We start from the raw sequence: 20,649 nt of genomic DNA, 5'->3' as shown, positions 1-20,649 counted from the left end.
TATTTATATACCCACAGTGTACTCAAGAGCAGCGCACGTCTTATGGTAAGAGTCCCTTTCAACCCTCACTTTTTAACATCCTAGTCACTGGGTCTCAACTTGAGAGGTTCTTGGCAAACCGTGAGAGCTGCCAAACCTGCTCTTGGATGGAAATGCCACAAGCTGTTAGCTTATATTTAGTTCCAATAGTCTAAAACCCCAAACACTTAAGTGACAAGAGGTGGCACTTTTTGAAAGCACAAGAGATATAAACCTCTCCTACATAATTTTCATTGTATTTATAACTCTCTCCTAAGTCATTCTCATTATATTTAAAGAAAGAGTCAGGCTTTTTTTAAAAAAATCTGTTGGATCTTTTAATTACAAGGTTTGTATACTGACATGTTCCTTTTCTCGTCCTTGTAGGTGTGCCTGTACTTTCATAATAAACTGTACAGGGGAAACCGGGTTACTAAGGTGGATGCAGAGAGCTTCAATGCCTTTTCCTCACCTAACCTGCCTTCACTTGCAAATGCTGAGGTGGATATTATAAGTAAGCCATGCTGTGATTTCAGTCCTTCCAGCTGTATAATTATCCCATCTGTAACCCTTTCCCGACCTGTTGCAGTACTAGGTCAAGACTTTTAAGCATCTTTATACATGCGGCCATTTTTGTTCATGGACTCTGGCCACACCATTGCTTGTATACTTTAATGATAGGTTCCGTACCACTTCTGCTTCAGATAATCATGTGGAGTCATGTTGCTGTTTTTCTAGATCAGCTTGATTCTGGCCAGCTTTATTTCTGAGTATTTTAGCTTTACTTTTTAAAACCTAAAGCGTTTGACAACTTGGAACCAATTTACCCAAGGGACTGCCATGCCCCAAATATCTCTACCTGGCACCTGTGCTGCTCAGATGCTGAGATTAATACATGCCCCATAAGTGCACTTAGTTTGTACTAGAAACCAGGGTTTCGGTGATGCATCTCCAGCCCTCTGGAACAATTACTAGCTGAAATTAAGCAGGTCTCCAGCATTGTGATGTTTAGGTGCCTACTGAAGACATTTTTGTTTAAGAAGACTTTCCCTGAGGTTTTCCCTACATCTATAGAAATTGTTTTATTGTTTATAGACTTAGTAGGAACGGTTTTATTTTTATTTTAGTATTTCTACGTTTTGAATTTTATTGAATTTTTAACATGCACATTGCTTTGATGACTTCAGGCTGATACATGGTGTACAAATTTGTGTGATGAATGAATGTTAAAAAAGAAAACAAGTTTGTAGCCCTCGAACTCTCTGCAGTAGGCTTAGGGGATATCATTTTATTTGTATCTCTTTGTTACTACCCTTTTTATTTCTCCTCTCTGTTATCCACACTTCTTTACTGCCACAAAATTCTGACTTCTGCAAAACTGTCAATATTAAAAAAAAAACAGATTTCAAGTTCAGGCTTAAAATATGGCATTTGAGCTCACTTAGACAAAATAAGTAAATTTGAATAATAATTTGGGTGGGTGTGGGGTAGGTTATTACAAGCTCTATTTCTGTTGGAACTGAATTTAGTCAGGGATTAGTGCAACGAATGAATGGCCCTGGATAGAAAATTGCTGCCCCAGGTGACAAGGTAAATGTTGTTTCAGGAGAAGTTATCAAGCACAAATACTTTTGTGCTGTGATCCTCCTGGGAGAGTTGTTGCTGAACTAGGCATGCTACATACATACACTTGTTTCCAAAAGTCTAACTTTCTGTTCCCACAGTCAGTCTAGGATGGCAGGTGCCAGACAGACAGATAGGTAAGGGTGGTGCTGTTTCACTTCCAGCAATTATAAGATGAAGAGGATGTGGAGATGTACAATGAGGCCAGTATTGCACACTGTGAAGACTGCTGGGTAAAAACAAATAGGAATATGTTGTTGGGATTTATGGAGGTGAGTTCTGCTCAGTCTGTCAACGTCTGGCTGAATGGTGGGTAAGGGCTGTAGCTCAGTGCTAGGGTATCTGCTTTCCATGCAGAAGGTCCCAGGTTATATCCCAGGTGCAACTGGGAGAGAGCCTAGCTGCAAACCCAGTCAGTGTAGAATTCTGCCTTATAGTTAGTGGAACTGCCTGATCTGCATCATTTGTCACAGAGCCCAGCCTCCACTGAGCAGACTAGTACTGGGTTGCATCACATTCGTGCAAGGCCTTCTGCTGGAAAATGGATTTTCCTTCCTTTTTCCTGCACTCCCCTCCAAATCTGCTCTAGAGGGTTGGGGGAATGCCTAGAACAGATTTCTTTTTTTTGGGGGGGGGGGAGCACAAGAGGAGAAGAGGGAAGGGAGGTTCCAGTGCATAAGCAGAAATCTTTGCATGGATGCAATGTTTTGTTGGATACAACCCACTATAATTAAATGTTATTTTGATTCATAATATATGAGTGGTTTTTCTTTAAAAATGGACTCTTGCAGAATTCTTTACTGCCTTCATGGAATTAATCCTCACTCTGTAAGACTGGCCACTGGTATCCCACTAGTTTCGGGAGGGTCTATAACTCAGTGAAAGGCCACATGTTTCACATGCAGGTCACAAGTTCAGTCCCTGCTATCTTCAGTTGAAAGGATCAGGGAGCAAGGTGCATGAAAGGCCCTTGCTTAAGAACTGACTGGGAGGACCAGTCACCTGACTCTGCTTAAAGCAGCTTCCAACACTCCTGTTCTCAGGGTTGCTATATCTCAAAAACTAGGACATCAATTCCGCCTTTTAAATCCCGGTTTTATCCAGGAAAATATGGGTGTATGGAAGCCGTACTGTTCCTGTTTCACCGAGAGGGAACTAAGGCTGAGAGAGAGTGAGGAACAAGACCCAGACAATAAGAGCAAGTTGGTGAAGTCTGGCCTAGAAGCCCTGCCTCTAGTTATAGAATTCTGTGTAAGGAGGGACCAAAGCTACCACTGTGATTATCTGGCAATGCTAAATTTTATTTTCCACGTGACATCAAACCTGGGTTTGCCATTGGAATTCCATTTCAATGATAACACATGTTCCTTTCAATTGCAACGTAAACTTTTAAAAGTATACATAAAACAACTTAGGGCCGCACTTAAAAAATGTGTGAAGTGGTCCTAAGCAAGCCATGCATTTCCAGAAAGATCAAGCCACTTTGGTATGTTTAGGTAAAGGTAAAGGGACCCCTGACCATTAGGTCCAGTCGTGACCAACTCTGGGGTTGCGGTGCTCATCTCACTTTATTGGCCGAGGGAGCCGGCGTACAGCTTCCGGGTCATGTGGCCAGCATGACTAAGCCGCTTCTGGCGAATCAGAGCAGCGCACGGAAATGCTGTTTACCTTCCCACTGGAGCGGTACCTATTTATCTACTTGCACTTTGACGTGCTTTCGAGCTGCTAGGTTGGCAGGAGCTGGGACCGAGCAACAGGAGCTCACCCCGTCGTGGGGATTCGAACCGCCGACCTTCTGATCGGCAAGTCCTAGGCTCTGTGGTTTAACCCACAGCGCCACCCGCGTCCCTTCTTGGTTTAGATGAAGGCTATTTCCATTACTACCCTACTCGCTATAAATGCAGGCATGTTTATTCTTGTCATGAATATCTAGGTGGCATAGTTTTCCATATCTCTCTTTTACAAAAATTGAATCAATTATCTTGCAGAAAATTAGTGCCATGAGAAGAGGGCTGTGTGTGTATGTGTGTGCCTGAACTGTGCCTTGCTTTGCTTCAAGAACATCCACCCATAGGCTCTTTGTGATTCTCCATCTCTTGGCCACCTCCCTGTATTCAAAATGAATACTTCACAAACCTATGTAATGGGGTCTGGCTTACTTTTCTTTTTTTTTTTTAAAGTAATATTTATTAAGATTTTCAAAAATACAGAAAGTAAGAATTAAAGTACATTCAGAACCTTATTTTCATACATCCACTTTCTGGGACTCCCCCCTTCCCCCACCCCTACCATATTCCTCTTTCATGTTGTTGGCTCCACAAGCTCTCGGTTCTAATTAAAAACTTAATTTGTTTAGACCATTATTCGAATTTAAAATTTATACACTCCTCATCAATACCCTTAATAAAAGACAAAAATTTCTCTCCCAGGGCCCACCCCATTTTCATTCCACAATTTCCCTTTTTTTTTAATAATAAAGACACCCCACACAATAGAAATATCAGAAATAAGAAATAAAAAGTATAATAGATGAAAAAAAGCCAGTTCAAAAAAAGAAGTTAACAAGCCTTTGGGTTTTAGTTCTCCCCCCCTGTCCCCGGTTTAATTTCCCCCTGACCACCAAACCATGTTATCCGCCTGGAATTCTTACAGTCCATAAATCACCTATTTCCCCCAACTCCTTGCTGGCTTTTTTTTTTTTTTCTTTTTATAATTATTTTTAAAACACTTAACTTCAGATCTTTAATAAAGCTCCCCCCATTGTTCTTTCCAAATTGTAGTCCAGTTTCCTCTTGTTCCGCTGCTGAAACGTTCTAATTCAGAAGCTTAGTAAGTCTGCAGGGATTATTGTTATTCAGGAACAAAAACTTGCGTTCAGTCCCTTCCTTTCTTCAATAGAAAATTCTATTGTCTCCTTTAGCTGAACACCCTGTAGACAAAATATTATTTCCGTTTTGCAGCTTTCCCAGAAGATAACCAGTCCTGTAAAATTCCAATGGTATTTTTCCACTTACGACCATCTTTGTAATGTCCCGAAACTCCTCTAGGGGGATTGTTGTAACTTTGTTTTCTCTAGTCCAAAAGTCCGATTGTTATCCATGTTTTCGCCATTTTGTATCCAAGTTTTAACAAGTTGTAGCAAATTGTAACAAATTTAGCCAGCAAAGTTCTCATAATAAAATCCTCTCTGCTTTCCGACTTTGACAGCTACTTTGACAGCTGTCAAAATCTCCGACTCTTTTCACCAGGCTCTCTCTTCAATCACCCCGGTTCCCAGGGGGGGGGGTTACGTTTCTTCTCCCTCAATTCTTCCTCCAGCACAGTTCTTATAGTTCCCCATCGTGGAATTCTTAGTTTTTATCAGCAATACAAATCTTTTTGGACCTTGGTTTCCCCGTCCTTGTTTTGGAAGGTTTACAATAGGGGGGGGGACTGACTTCCTTTTTGGATCCCCCCCCCGCTCGTGTCCAATTCGAAAAAAAATTCTTTTTTTTTCTCCTTTTAAACCCAGTTTCCAAATTACTCACGGGTTGTTGTTAAGAAGTCCGAATTTTCAATGGAAGAAGTCAGCGCTCTCCGCCGGATGGCATGCGGCTGCGCTCGGCAGGGATAGCAGAGGACTCAAAGCACCACGCTTCTCCCCGGCACCCGATCCGTAGCCTTTAAAAAGGCTCCTTCACGAGTCGGGAGGGCGCTAACGGTGCCAGCCGAGTCTCCATGTCCACGGCCCTCGTGGCCGTGGTTTTTAAGGGTCCCCGCATCGCCGGTGCGGTAGGACCCAGCCCCTGCCGAGCAGGCTCCCTCCGGAGCTCGGAGGGAGTCCGCCATTCGGCGATGGCGCCAACCCGGAAGTCCTGGGTCTGGCTTACTTTTCACCTAGAAAAGAAGAGGTGAGAAGAAAGCCTCTGTCTGGAGGTCGGAACTCATTGAAAGTTGCATTTCTGGTTTGATTTCATAACACTGAATTCAGGCACCCCCCTCACTCCTTAGGGAGGTGTCTCTTCTCAGAGCTACTGCACTCCGTGAAGTGAATGAGTTCAAACCTGTATTGTAGCGTGACTCCTGCATGTTGCCTAACCAGAGTCCTACTGCTCTCCATAACGTGCTTGGATTAGTTAAATCTCCCCTACTTTTCAACAGTGTTGTCTTTACTATGTGCAACAAAGAGAGTAGGGCTTGTTTGCAATATTCTGAGTGGCATTTCACATGCTAAATGGGTATATGATATCTATGATATCAACAGATAGGCTTGTTCCTCACTGCTGATGGTTTTGAAACAACGAGCTTCCCTGGATAACAATAAGGCAATAAAGGCCATCAGCAGCCACTAGACATCATGGTTATGTTCTATCTTCACTTTCAGGGACATTGTAGTTTTGAATACCATTTTCCTGGGAATCACAAGTGGGGAAAATGCAATCACATTCAGATATTGATTTTAGGCTTCCCATGGAGATCTGGTTGACCACTGTGAGAACAGGATGCTGGACTAGATGGGCCATTGGCCGCATCCAGGATGTGAGGGCGATTTGGCTGCGACATCTGTCACCCCATTGATTGCCAGGGTTGGTTCAGCTGATCTGGCTGGCTTGGCGGGTGTCCCCTTCCTCCCTCACCGCTCCATGTGCGTCCCTCCCAAAGCTGCGTGCTCGGTGGAAGAGGACGACCATTGGTGCTGCTTCTATGGAATCCTTACAACACATGTTTCTACTTTTTAGAATATCTCGGAACTCTTCTTTGTCCCAGGAGACAGTTTCCTAATGTGCTCACATTGTGATTCTCTAAAGCGTTTTAACAATTCTGAAATCAGTTGGGTAACTTTTCTTCCTTACATCTCCTCAACCAAATAGGTTTGTCTGTGCATTTAATGTCAGCCCGGCATGAAGAAATGAAATTGACTAAGCTTTCCCTGTTTCTAGATCAGATCAGTGCCAACTTAATTATTGCATGTCAGCCTGTGCTGTTTGAGGCACAGCACCACTGGCAAAAGGTGACAACCCCCCTCCAAAAAATTAAATTTAAAAAATGCTTTCTAGCATCACTGCCAATATTTTGCACCTGTTGTTTTTTGTGACTATCAGTACCCTAGCCTTCAGTTTCTTTGCAATACTATGGCAGAAAGAGAAGAGAGGGAGGCTTGATGGGATACAGATGAGGTTGACAGAGAAGCTACCGTATTTTTTGCCCTATAGGACGCACTTTCCCCCCTCCAAAAATGAAGGGGAAATGTGTGTGCGACCTATGGGGTGAATGCAGGCTTTCGCTGAAGCCTGGAGAGCGAGAGGGGTCAGTGTGCACCGACTCCTCTCACTCTCCAGGCTTCAGGAAGCTATCCGCAAGCCTTGGGAGCCCGCGGGAGTTCCCGCCGGGCTCCCACGGCTTGCGGAGAGCTGCTTGCATCCCGAAGCCTGGGCGCGCTGAGCAGTCACGCCCGGGCTTCGGGTAGCTCTGCGCAAGCCGTGGGAGCCCTCCCACGGCTTGCGGAGAGCAGCCTGTTCTGGGGGCTGGGGAAGCTTGGGCTTCCCCCGCCCCTGCGCCTGGGGGGGAAATATATTTTTTTTCTTTATTCCCCCCCAAAAAAACTAGGTGCACCCTATGGGCCGGTGCGCCCTATGGGGCGAAAAATACGGTAAATTCTGTCAATATGTCTTTGAGCGTTATTCCAAGGATGCCTAACCTGTTGGTTTTAGTTGGAACATAGGAAACTGCCTTACGCCAAGTCAGGCTGGTCTAGCTCAGCATTGTGTAAGTCAGCCTTTTCTAATTTGGTGCCCTCCAAATGTCTGGGACTTCATCTCCCATTGGCCATGCTGATTGTGGCTGATTGGACTGTAGTCCAAAACTTCTGGAGGGCACTAGATTGCGGAAGACTGGATGGTAAGTTTGGCTACCTATACATGAAAACATTTTTATACTGAGACTTGCATCCCCTACTTTATGTATGTTTCCCTGGAAGTAACCTGAGTTTATTTAATCTTATTCATAGCTCACAGTGTGTAAGCTTGTCGTTTAATCCTACATATACTTCTTCAGAAGGCTACAGCAGGACCAGCCACCCCCCTCTCTCCCTCCCTCTCCTTCTGGTGATCTGTTCTACTCATGTACAGGAGCCCATGGAGGAAGGCAGTTCAGTTGTTGCAAAACCACGGAGAGCTCCAAGTGAGCAACTTTCTCCACAAGTGTTGAAAGTGAACTGAGGCCTTTTGAGCCTTTTTGTCTGCAGTCCACCTCTCCTAGGTACTGACCCTTTTTGGAAGATTAGAGTCCCTCAAACAGCCAACCCTCTGACCTGAATAAGAGCATTTCATGGGCTTCAGACTGGTATGCTGCCCATGCAATTGTACTGGCAAGGTACTGTGGAACTTGGCTGTTCAGACCCAGGGGAAGGATCCCACTGTTTCTATTTCCACGGCTGCCCTGGTGCTATGGCATCTGGTTCATTAGACTCCTATCCACCAGCTTTGGATTCAGTGGACAGACTGAATTCTAATAAGATAACCAATTGCCCTCTTTGAATGATCTCTTTTAATCTTGGCTGCCTCTCTGTGAGGATCAGTGCCAACGTACATCATCTCAGACGCTGTATTAAAAAACACATACAACTTCCAAACTAGGTAGGACATATTTTGAAGGAAAACTTGGCAATAACTCTTCTGCAACAACATCCGCTCAGAAAATAAGTCCTTCTGGGGTAGCTGATGCCAGACTGCGAGAGGGAAATTGATTGGGGTTGAAAACAAACTAATCTTCAGTTGCTGCAAAAAAGATGACTTGGGTGCTGTGACATTTTTATGACATATGATTGCTCATCTTTTGGCTTAAAAACAACAACACCCTGCTGAACTCTTATCCGACAAAAAAGTGGTGTTCGGATGTGTGGTGCTTATTGTGTAGGGAAAGAAGAGTTTTGCGGTGGCTGCTGGTTGTGCAGGTCAGTCTAGACACATGATGGGAAGAGCAGAGGAGTGAGGTCTGCAGAGGCAAAAGGACTAGAAGAAGTGTGTCTGTTGAAGCTTCCTGACGAAACCTTTGTGATATTATCATTCTTTCAATGGATTCTTACAATCATAGCTGCTGTGCATTTGATGGAATACCCATACTTGAGAGGGTCCTAGCTTTGTTTGGTTGTTTATGGATGATATTAATACCCCCCCCCCCCATAGCTGATAAGGCTCTCAGAGTGGCATGCAAAAATCAATATTTAGAAGTATAGAGCTTCCTCTATATTCTCCTTCTGTTTTTTGGTGGAAGTTTCATCTAACCCAGTTTGATCAACACAGAGGTTCTCTTCTTTCCCTTTTGATACCATCACACTAGTTGTGTCTACTTCAGTTCACTGTTTCAAAAACTATGGCACAACCTAAGTCCATTTTGTGCTGATGGGGAGCACAATATGTAAGGCCTCATAGAATCATAGAGTTGGAAGAGACCACAAGGGCCATCGAGTCCAACCCCCTGCCAAGCAGGAAACACCATCAGAGCACTCCTGACATATGGTTGTCAAGCCTCTGCTTAAAGACCTCCAAAGAAGGAGACTCCACCACACTCCTTGGCAGCAAATTCCACTGTCGAACAGCTCTTACTGTCAGGAAGTTCTTCCTAATGTTTAGGTGGAATCTTCTTTCTTGTAGTTTGGATCCATTGCTCCGTGTCCGCTTCTCTGAAGCAGCAGAAAACAACCTTTCTCCCTCCTCTATGTGACATCCTTTTATATATTTGAACATGGCTATCATATCACCCCTTAACCTCCTCTTCTCCAGGCTAAACATGCCCAGCTCCCTTAGCCGTTCCTCATAAGGCATCGTCCTTCTTGAACTGTGGTGCCCAGAACTGGACACAGTACTCCAGGTGAGGTCTGACCAGAGCAGAATACAGTGGCACTATTACTTCCCTTGATCTAGATGCTATACTCCTATTGATGCAGCCCAGAATTGCATTGGCTTTTTTAGCTGCCGCGTCACACTGTTGGCTCATGTCAAGTTTGTGGTCAACCAAGACTCCTAGATCCTTTTCACACGTACTGCTCTCAAGCCAGGTGTCACCCATCTTGTATTTGTGCCTCTCATTTTTTTTTGCCCAAGTGCAATACTTTACATTTCTCCCTGTTAAAATTCATCTTGTTTGTTTTGGCCCAGTTCTCTAATCTGCCAAGGTCGTTTTGAAGTATGATCCTGTCCTCTGGGGTGTTAGCCACCCCTCCCAGTTTGGTGTCATCTGCAAATTTGATCAGGATGCCCTTGAGTCCATCATCCAAGTCGTTGATAAAGAGGTTGAATAAGACCGGGCCCAAGACAGAACCCTGTGGCACCCCACTAGTCACTCTTCTCCAGGATGAAGAGGAACCATTGATGAGCACCCTTTGGGTTCAGTCAGTCAGCCAGTTACAAATCCACTGAGTGGTAGCATAGTCAAGACCGCATTTTACCAGCTTCTTTACAAGAATATCATGGGGCACCTTGTCAAACGCCTTGCTGAAATCAAGGTAGGCTACATCCACTGTGTTCCCTTCATCTACCAGGCTTGTAATTCTGTCAAAAAACGAGATCAAGGTGTGCTTGGCATTTTCAGTAGTTGTCATGGGAGTCAGATCCAAAAGAGGACAGAGCTTTCTTGCACCTTTAATTACCAAGTAGAAGAGTGTGTTTCAGTAGGTGTAGGTTGTCATGCAAACTCCTGTTTGCCCAGACTCTTCTTTAGCCAGGAATTTTGCTTCTTACAAAAAAAGTTTGGAAAATAGATATGGATACCATGTGTGGGTTGGGTGTGTTTATACATATTATCCAATGCAACTCTCTGCCAGTCTTTTGAGATTATTTACACACACCATTGTCTCCTAGGCAGAGATGGTGAGCTTTTCCAGAATTAATAATGACTGTTTGGCATTTAGTAATGGGAACTCAAGAGTGACTATTAGTTAAACAGCTGGCATCTGGCTTCCAATGTATAATCACACTTAATTGAATCATTGCCATTTTATTTAATCACTAGTAACTGCATTATAAACTCTGGAGATGATTAGTGGTAAGAGTAACAACATCTGTCTTTTAAAAAGACATGTGAAATATGTGTCATGTTGCTGATGCCTAGCAAAGTGGCTTTGCAGAGTCCCCCCAAGGTACACATTAAAAGAATCTTGAATTACAATATTGGAATGCTTCTTCTAAACAAGAACTTCTTCATGTTGTGCTGCTACAAAGTGTTAAGAAACTTCAATCCAGATAGTTTGGAGTACTTTGGTGAATTATAGTACAGGTTGGGGGTTATTTGGAGGCATCGCGCCTCTGTATACCAATTGCTGGGAATCACAAATTGGGAGACCACTGTTGCACCCACGTCCTGGATGGCCACTGCGAGAACAGGATGTTAGACGCGATGGGTCTCTGGCCTCAGGGACAGACCTTGGTAATATACCACCCTGTACAAGGCCAACATTTGATACCCTCCCCCCAGCTCTTGTAGTGCTGGCTTAAGCCAGGCTTTGGGAAGGAGGTGTGAGGCTCTGGCTGGGTTCTAGAGCCCTCCCACCTGCTTCCCAAAGCCTGGTCAGTGTTCTCAGACCCTGTCAGAGCCCTCACGCTTCCTTCCCAAAGCTGGGGAAGTGCTTACTGGGCTTTGAGAAGGCGCCTCCCTTGCCTGTGCATCCAGCAAGGCTGTTCTTACATTTGGCTTACTTGTTTTGTAGATTGGGTTGTGATAAGCAGGGCCTGTGCAAGAGATGTGTTGGCTTGTTCAGATCTCCCAACCCTCTAGAGTAGATTTTGAGGGTGTGCCAGGGGGCTGCAGGGGAGAAAAGAGGAGGGGAAGTTCTGTTGCTGAAGTTGAGGTCTGCCACACTAGCAGAACAACAGCATTAGATATGACCCTTAATTCTGCATTGGATTGAACTGTAAGAAGATTATGCGAAAGGCTTCCTAGAAGGGGATTGGAAACCTGGGATTGGAAAGAACACACACTTTCTCTCTCTCTCAAATAATATATTTGTTTTTCTTTTCACAGTTAACTGGGAGACCGTTTGGAGGGCCAACACTACCAAGAAATTTGCAATCCACAAAATGAACTTTGATCAACATGTTGGCCTACTGAGAATCTTCCCGGGGATCACTGCTGAAGCGGTCAGCCTTCCTCTGTCTGAGAGCATAATGAGAAGAAAAGCTATGATGACACTCATGTGTAGGAGTGTTGATTGCATATAATGAGCAATAAGAAAAGGCGATGGCATTGCTGAGCCACTCCCACAATGCCGCTGTGCCACTGCTTTTCTCAGAGCTAGTTGTATGCAGTCAACAATCCCACAATACGTGTTCGGATGTGAGAAAGAAGCATCATAGAATACTGTCATGTCCAAAAGTATTCTATGGTGCTGGAGGAGAATGCAATCAAAGATTTTAAAAAAACCAACCACTGTCTATCTATCTTGCTGTTGTACTGCCTATAGTATATACTGGCATTACTTGTCCCCACCCTGTACCCCCTACAGTTATGTCTATGTATACAGAGAAGCTGTTTTGTAAATGTATTGAACACCCCACTCTCAAACCTATTTATATAGCACTTTTGGTTATGAGGACTTGTGATTATCCATACATTTTGGACGGACCATGAAAATAATCAAAGTTCGTATTGCATGCCAGCAGTCAACCTAATAAGAATCTGAACTCCATATTTAAAATATTTGACCAATCTTTCCTTGCATTAAAAAAGATAGTATTGTGTAGAAAAGACCATATTTCAATCTAGGTAAACACTTTTGAACTGTATATATATTTTTCTTTCATGCAGGTGAAGGGGTTTCTTCAGAGCCCAATAAAAGGGATTGTACTTGAGACCTATGGGAGTGGGAATGCCCCCAATAATTGCCCTGCTTTGTTGGAAGAGCTGCAGAAAGCAACCGATCGTGGTGTGGTGATTCTGAATTGCACCCAGTGTCTGCGAGGAAGTGTTTCTTTAGTCTATGAAACAGGAAAGGTGAGACAAATTCTATGCTTTAAACCAGCTTTCCCCAAGCTGGTGCCCTCCAAATGCTCGGACTGCAACTCCCATCATCCCTGACCATTGGCTTGCTCACTGTGACTGATGGGAGTTGTGATCCAGAACAGCTTGGGAAAGGCTGTTTTGAGCTATGCCACTGCATTCAGGGTTGCTCAATTTTGGGTTGGGAAGGAATGTTCATTCAGGTAAGATTAAAAATGGAAGTTTTTGGCAGGTGAGAGGGGGTGGAGGCAGTGGCTGCTGTTTGTGGTATTTTTTTAATACCATTTGGCTTTCTTCAGTGCACCTGTTGTCTTACTTGTGGCATTTTGTCTTCTGGGTTATGGAGAGCAATCTGTATGGAGGCTGGTGGGTGGCCTTTATATTGTGGTGTTTGTGTGTTGGCCTTTAGATGCCAGTGCTGTGACTTAAAGGTATGAGATATATTGATAGAATTAGTAGGAACTAAAAACATTGGTCAGGAGACACCAACGGTCAAATAGTCTCTCCCAATCCCCACCCAAAGGAAGACTTGCATCCAGCAGTCCATGTCACCACCACTAGAGCAGCCAATGTTACTGGAAAGAACTGAATAGGTTCTAGTGCAGAACTCAAAAGCTAGTGTAGACATCTTGGATCAAACTGTCTCTCCCATGAACTTCCTTGGTGGCCTTTTGCAAAGCTCCCCTACCTCAGTCCTGTTTTGATTTGTCATCTTGATTCAAAGTGGCACCTGGCAACTAAGCATTGGCAGAGGTTGCTGCTGCCACCTTGGGAACCCTCATGCTGAGTTTGGCAACAATATCTTAAGAGACAACCAAACCTATGCCCCCAAATGGGCAAAGTCATGCAAAAGTGATGTTTTGGACTGCCATCTTGATTCAAAATGGCACACGGTGTCCAAACAGTGATGAAGTCCACTGCCCCTAACTCAGGAACCCTTGTGCTGAGTTTTGGCAATGATACCTCAAGACGTGGCCAAACCTATGCCCCAAAATGGGCAAAGTCACACCAAAGTCATGTTTCACTCTGCCATTTTGATTCAAAATGGCGGCCTGCCTCAAAATGTTGATGATGACTGCTGCCCCACCTCAGGGTTTGGCAATGATACACCGAGAGGCGAACAAACCTATAGAGAACAGATGGAAAAACAAACAGACAAACCACTTTCCATACCATAATATATCATAGATAAAAGAACTTTTCATCCCCCTGCCCTCGCTCTCTCCATACTTCTTCCCCATGATCACACTTATATGATATATTGTGGTTACTTTGATAGTTTCTCAGTAGATGCTCTGGTGTGTCCACCCTGCATTGAAATCCCAAAGAAGGACAAGACTGCACAGGAAAGTAGGAAGGTTCCCTTTAGTAAAACCTCTGGGGATCATTGATTCAGGAAATCTGCTTCTTTTCCAGTATGGAATGGCAGAGTACTGGCTAGATTCAAAACCTTTAATTTTTATCTGTCCAAGCTCTCATCAAGATTTTTCATTCCTGTGTCCCTCCTAGATGCAAGATCAATTGTAATGGATATTTCCTGGCTTTTTCTATGTTGACAACTTCTGGACACATTTGGTAGTTATATGCCTAGCATATACAAGATGATGGTGTCTCTATCCGATTATGGTTGTGTCATTTTGAAGGGTGTGTGTGCCTGGAACTGGGGACCACCAAAGTGATGAATGAATCAGAGGTTTTCAATATGAAGATGGCTAAGAAATCCCCGCACATATCTTTAGATACTTGCCCCTCCCAAAGATTTGATAGTAAACTGAGTAAATCTTGATGGGATATTTCCCAAAGGTTCAAAGTGGGTGGCAGAATTAAAAGCCCCACCTTGATATGATTAGATGAGCTAGAGATAAATCAAATTTTAAGTGGTGGTGCCAAGTGGGCTGGGTCATGTCTGGCATTGGAGTTTTTTATTGCTATTTTTAATGCTGTTTTGTTTTCTGTTTTGCCCCAAAGTTAACCAAGCCCTTCCCCCAGTCTACTACTTGTAAGTTAGGCTTGCAATCTACCACTTTCAGTGCCAAGTACAAAGCTAGACCTGTTGTTTTCTCTTTCCCACTTAATTAAAAGGCCTGGTTAATGTTCACATATTGGTAATTATTACTTCATTATATTATACTGCTGAACTTCTTGATATTTTTTAAACTGGCTTGGCTTTTCCTAGAAATGTTTTAGCTAAGAGGTTTGCTCTAGGAAAATTGTTGAATCTGCCACTGCAATAATGAAAAAAGAAATAATGTAAGAACTGTTAAAGAGATGTCTTCAGTGCAGTTTGAAGTCGTTCCCTCTGGAAATGTGAAACTGGCCTGTGGGAGCAACTGCAAACACACTGATCTAATCTAATATGTGCACTCTGGAGATTACAGGTTAAGAGGCTTGCTTTCAGAGCTCCCCAGGATGTCTGTGACAGCTCAAGACACTCAGTTCTGGACTCTGAAAACAATAAACATGTGATTCTGTGAGCTAACTTGGATGGCTTTAAAAGAAAATTAGACAAATTCAGGGAGGAGAGGACCATTGATGGCTACTAGCCATGATGCCTATGCTCTACCTCAGGCATGGCCAAACTCGGCCCTCCAGATGTTCGGGGACTACAATTCCCATCATCCCTGACCACTGGTCCTGTTAGGTAGGGATGATGGGAGTTGTGGTCCCAAAACATCTGGAGGGTCTACCTTCACAGTCGGAGGCAGTTAATGATTTCTGAACACCAGTTGCTGGATCCAGCAAGCTTTCATTTATTCTGATGTGAACAAGATAGTATCAGTGACCACAAACAAAGCACTTTATTAGCCACTAAGGCAGCATTACAATCTAATATAAAAGGAACAAAAAGATTAAATTATCCGACTTGCAGTAACAGATTTTACCTCTGAGAACCTCATATACTTGCAGCACTCAACGCTTTGTAAATAATAACAGATAATTATTAGAATAATTATGGGATGTATGCAGTTGTGGTTTTACACTAGAAGAAAGCACTTCTACTCAGACAAGACTCTGGTGACCTGCTTTGTACATACCATTGCAACCCCCTGCTCCTGGTCCCCCCAACCCAGGCAGAAAATTGCAATATCTCACTGGGCACTGCCACGCAACCCAGGTAAGGGAGGCGGCGGCAGCAGCAGGGTGCCATGCCATGTTCCCATTCTGCTTCCGGTGGTGAAACGGGACACATCAGAATTATGGGATATGATGCAGAGGTATAGAGAGTAAGGGGAAACTGGGTACCCTTCCCTGTACTAGTGGATACCATTTTTCAATATGCATACCTTACAAAACACACTCATCAAACCACATTTTCTTCATTGACTACAGACCCTTATGGACGCAGGTGTAATTCCAGGGGGAGATATGACACCTGAAGCTGCTCTTACCAAGCTGGCCTATGTCCTGAGCAAACCTGGTACCTTGGCCGAGAAGAGAGAGGTAAAATATCTTTGACTTCTGATTTTTTAAAAAAATGTCTAGTAGTACTTTTCTCAAGTTGTGGCTTTCTGAGCTTTCCTTCCCTTTGACACACATAGGCCTGGACTAGATGGGCCTTTGGTCTGGTTAATCCTAGTATTGTTGAGTTGGAAAGGGACCTCAAGGATCATGTAGTCCAACTCCCTGCAATGCAGGAATCTCAGCTACAGCATCCATGACAGATGGCCATCCAATCTCTGGTTAAGAAGGGCGTTTCTTTTGGTCAGAGCCCACAAACTTCCCACTCCATCCCAACTAGGTTCAAAGGACTGCTGTCTATATGTAAGATTAAACTGCAAAAAATAAAGATATATAAATAGTTTGTGCCCTGCTTGCTTATTTTTATACGTCACAATAACCAGGGACCGAACTGCAGTTGAGGAACCATCATATCTGGTTGATGGAGAGGGGAGGGACAGAAACTGCTCGTTGTTCTACCATTTGGGGGAATGCCCCTGTACAGCAAATCAGAGTCTCACCTCCCATGGAAAAGATCAGTGAAACGCTCCCACACCTACAGTGTTTTCTTTCACTACTTCTCTTTTTAAGACATGCCTAAACAATGCTAAAGTTGAGGGCAGCCTTCCTTCCCACAACACTCCTTTCTTTAACTTTGCACAGCCATGTTTCCAGATAGTTATCACAGTCATCTATATTCCCAGACTCTCTCTTTTTCTCTGTAATTATGAAGCAATTCTACATGGCAGAAGAGCTAGGCCACAATTCAATGAAATCATTTATGTGCACACAAGTGCTACAGTTCTTCATTTTTTTTTTTAATTTCTGGAGCATCAGAACTTTTTTCTGCCCTCTCCTCTCCCTGATATCCCAGAAAATTGTAGTTCTGTGAGGGGAGGACTTAGGGGGTCTCAAACAGTTCATCCTCAGCAGCCTAATAAAATACATGGATTCTTTGGGGGTCTTCAGCAACTGCTCATACCCTTTCCCAACTTCATAGTATCCAATCTCTAATATGACTTCTAGGCTGAGTAACTGAAGTCCCATGGCCTTATGGGGTATTGTAACAAAACCTCTCTCTCTCTCTCTCTCTCTCTGTGTGTGTGTATGTGTATATATATATATATATATATATATATATATATATATAGTGTTGATTTGGCTGAAGGGACTTACATATCACATGCTAGTATATATATGTGGCAGCAGGAGGGACTCCTAAGGCAGCAGGAGGGACTTACAGTGGTACCTCGGGTTACATACGTTTCAGGTTACATACGCTTCAGGTTACACACTCCGCTAACCCAGAAATAGTGCTTCAGGTTAAGAACTTTGCTTCAGGATAAGAACAGAAATCGGGCTCCAGCGGCACGGCGGCAGCAGGAGGCCACATTAGCTAAAGTGGTGCTTCAGGTTAAGCACAGTTTCAGGTTAAGAACGGACCTCCGGAACGAATTAAGTACTTAACCCAAAGTACCACTGTACTTTCTAGAGGTTTTCCAATCCCACTTCAAACATTTTTAAAAATAATCCAGCATTTTGAAGTTATTTTTACATGATCCAAGGACCTGGTCCTCATGTCACATTAAACCGGGCTCATGTTAAAGTTGCATACATTATGTCTTTGTTTCACTTTTACTATATCTGAGATCTTTTTACTTACCTGTCTGTCTTCTATACTGGAAAATTATTTAAGGTAAAGACTGTCACTTATGCAGATGGACAACCAAAGGTGTATAGGTTGGGAGCAGGACCTGCTGCTACAATCCTTCCCCTCCAAACCAAAGACGCACACACATTCACCTCTGACTTGGTTCCCAGCCTGCTCACTTGCTTCTTTTTTCTCCTTAAGATGGTGAAGGAGAATCTGAGAGGAGAGATGACTGTTGTGCCCATTGGAACCCAGATCACCCTCAAAGATAGCAAGTTTATTCAAGAGATTGCAAAATACCTGTTTATCAGCTGCAAGGAGGTACTTGCTCAAATGACACCTGTTAAAGCAGAAAGCCCGTTGCATAATAACTAGCACCTGGGACCATCTAATAAAGCTGATTGTTGGAAGCTACAGGACAGACAGAAGAAAGAAATACTTCTTTAAAAGAGCTTTTGACAAAGTAATGGAGGGTGTTTAAGGCTGTCATTGGCTACTTGTCATGATGACTGTGCTCTGCCTTCATTGCTGGATGCAGGATGGTTCTAAATAGTATTTTGGAGAATCACAAGGGAAGAGGACTATTGTCCGTATGTCCTGCTTGCAGGCTTCCCGTAGGCATTTGGGCAAGATGCTGGACTAGATAGCCTTTGACCTGCTCCAGCACGACTCTTCTTATGTTCTTTATATATATATATAAAAAAGACAGCAAAGGGGATTGTTGAGTATAGAATGCTGGACATTTATGCAGTTTGTATGATAAATTTCCTGGGAGCACAAAGCACTTTAAAGCAACTTCAGCCCCCTTCCCTCAACAATTCATGCATCCTGGATTGCTTTGTATCAGAACTGAAGACCAGACGCGCTTCACAAGGTCTATGCAGAACAAGCATCTGTAGATAACTTCACACAAGCAAGCCACGCTATTATATCCAGGCACGATGGGATGGGATTATGGGAAATGTGTAGATGTGTGTTAAACTGGGCTGTTTTAATTTCTCAGGAGCTAGCAGCCGTTAGAGATGCTTTGACTCCTCCTTTGGCTTGCGCAGCGGCAAAAAATGGTGACATCGATGCCCTAAAAGCCTTACAGAATATGGTAAGACCCTCTTTTTTATAGTGTATTTCATATGATCATTTGCACCCTGAACAGGAGAAAGCCTCACAGGCTATGGTCATCTCAAATGCATTTTTGTTTTGGGTGCGTATATAACTCTATGACATTCAGGCTCTATAGTTATGAGAGGAAAATTAAAAACCCACGGTAGTCTTTCAGCAGGGAAAAACAGTTACCGTAGATTAGAGCTAGAGTCAGATCAGAATGACTGCTGGCCTTTATATTTTCAAAGGGGAAGCAACCATCGCTTATGATATCAGGATTGTGCTTTTTTTAAAAAAAACAGTCTAGTCCTTTGTTTATTTCGTTCAGAAGTAGGTCCTGTACCAATCAATGAGGCTTACATGCCCTTACGATTACGATATCTTTATTGTCATTGTCCCTTGTGGAACAATGAAATTGAAAATTAGGTGTGCAGCCTAAGCCTGCATAATACCTTCTTCACTAAACATGACAAATGAATTATATTCTTATACTGACTGCTCCTGTAGGTCTGATACTGTGGTGCTATATGTTTTTGTGCCTCCCCAAATTTGCCCATTTATTTATTTTTAATAATAATGTAAGGTGGTATTCAACTTTTACTTAAAGGAAGTCCATTGAAATTAAAGTTAGATCCATTGATTTCATTGGATCTGTTCTGAGTAAAAGGTAGTTGAATACCACCCCAATTTTTTTAACTAACTGGAGGGAATTCAACATCACATGCTTCTGATTGGGCAAGCATTTTGAGTTGCAAGATGGAACGATTTCCTCTCCCTCTGCTGCTGTTCAGTGGCTTCTCTTGACCACCCCAATCCAATGGGGGGGAGCACAGGGGGAGGAAGGGGCTGTTGCCCTATTGGGTGAATGGAAGTCCTTGTGCAGGGCTTCTACCGATGAGACTAGTTAGTTGAATCCTGCCCCCCCTTTTACTGACTTCTCCAATAAGCACTGTGGTGCCAATGGTTTTTGTGTGTGGCTACCACTCCCTGCCCAAATTTGCCTGTTAAAAACAATTAATTAAAAAATAGGGTTTTTTTGCCATTCCTGTGGGTCACCTGCCATAACTCTGTGATGACGAAAGTTTTTGTGGTTCTCCCATGACCCTCAAAATGCAGCCGCAGCCATTTTTACACTGCAGCCGTACCACGCAGCCTCTGAAGGGTTGATGATGGGTCAATGTGGCTCTCATACTGAAAAGGTTAGCCATCCCTGTTATAAGGTCACCGATGGGGGCTTTTCAACCTGATCATTGCTGTGTGCCTCAGCTGTCCTGGATTGGCCCACAGAAAGAAGCCTCAAGAGAGTGTTCTCCATTAATTCAAGAGTTCATATTAAAAATAGTAAGAAAGCCAGTTTCTCGGCTGAGAAACTGGGAATCTGGGAAATGATAAACTGGGCATGTTGCTGAGACCTTCGTTAGATGGATGAATTATTATTATTTAAATACACTCTTTTAAATAAACTTGTCACAGGGTGGCAACTTGAGCTCTGAGGATTATGATGGTCGCACACCTCTTCACGTTGCATCTTGTGAAGGTAATTTGGAGATAGTCCGACATCTGCTGAAGTCTGGGGCAACTGTCTATGCTAAAGACCGATTTGGAGCTACTCCACTGCTGAATGCCATAAAGTTCAGGTATTTATTTCTTAAGTGCAATTTACAGTGCTTTTTTTCTTAAAAAATGTTTAGGGGTATTCTCATTCCATCGGAGATTTAGGAAACACCATGACAGGAAATGAGGCCGCCATCGGGGGTAGCAACGGAACTGATGATTCACTGTGCTATTCAATGGAACTGACGATTCACCATGCTAGAAAAGAAACAATTTTTAAAAAAATATTTTAG

The 20,649-nt window shown here is 43.3% G+C and overlaps 1 protein-coding gene across 2 annotated transcripts in view; it reads left to right on the top strand.

Moving 5' to 3' along the window:
* The window catches only part of ASPG (asparaginase), a 61,564-nt gene that overhangs the window by 19,294 nt on the left and 21,621 nt on the right, over positions 1-20,649 (top strand). For both annotated transcript variants that reach the window (XM_080978963.1, XM_080978962.1), the window contains exons 6-12: positions 406-532; positions 11,638-11,753; positions 12,421-12,606; positions 15,943-16,053; positions 17,903-18,022; positions 18,705-18,800; positions 20,276-20,439. In XM_080978963.1, coding sequence (XP_080835089.1) covers positions 406-532; positions 11,638-11,753; positions 12,421-12,606; positions 15,943-16,053; positions 17,903-18,022; positions 18,705-18,800; positions 20,276-20,439 — 920 coding nt within the window. The remainder of the gene's footprint in view (positions 1-405; positions 533-11,637; positions 11,754-12,420; positions 12,607-15,942; positions 16,054-17,902; positions 18,023-18,704; positions 18,801-20,275; positions 20,440-20,649) is intronic.

Source organism: Podarcis pityusensis (assembly GCF_964106645.2).
Source record: "Podarcis pityusensis genome assembly, chromosome: 1".
NCBI classification, from domain to species: Eukaryota; Metazoa; Chordata; class Lepidosauria; order Squamata; family Lacertidae; genus Podarcis; species Podarcis pityusensis.
The sequence above is the reverse complement of the archived record's forward strand: the minus strand, read 5'-3'. Positions and strand labels throughout refer to the sequence as shown.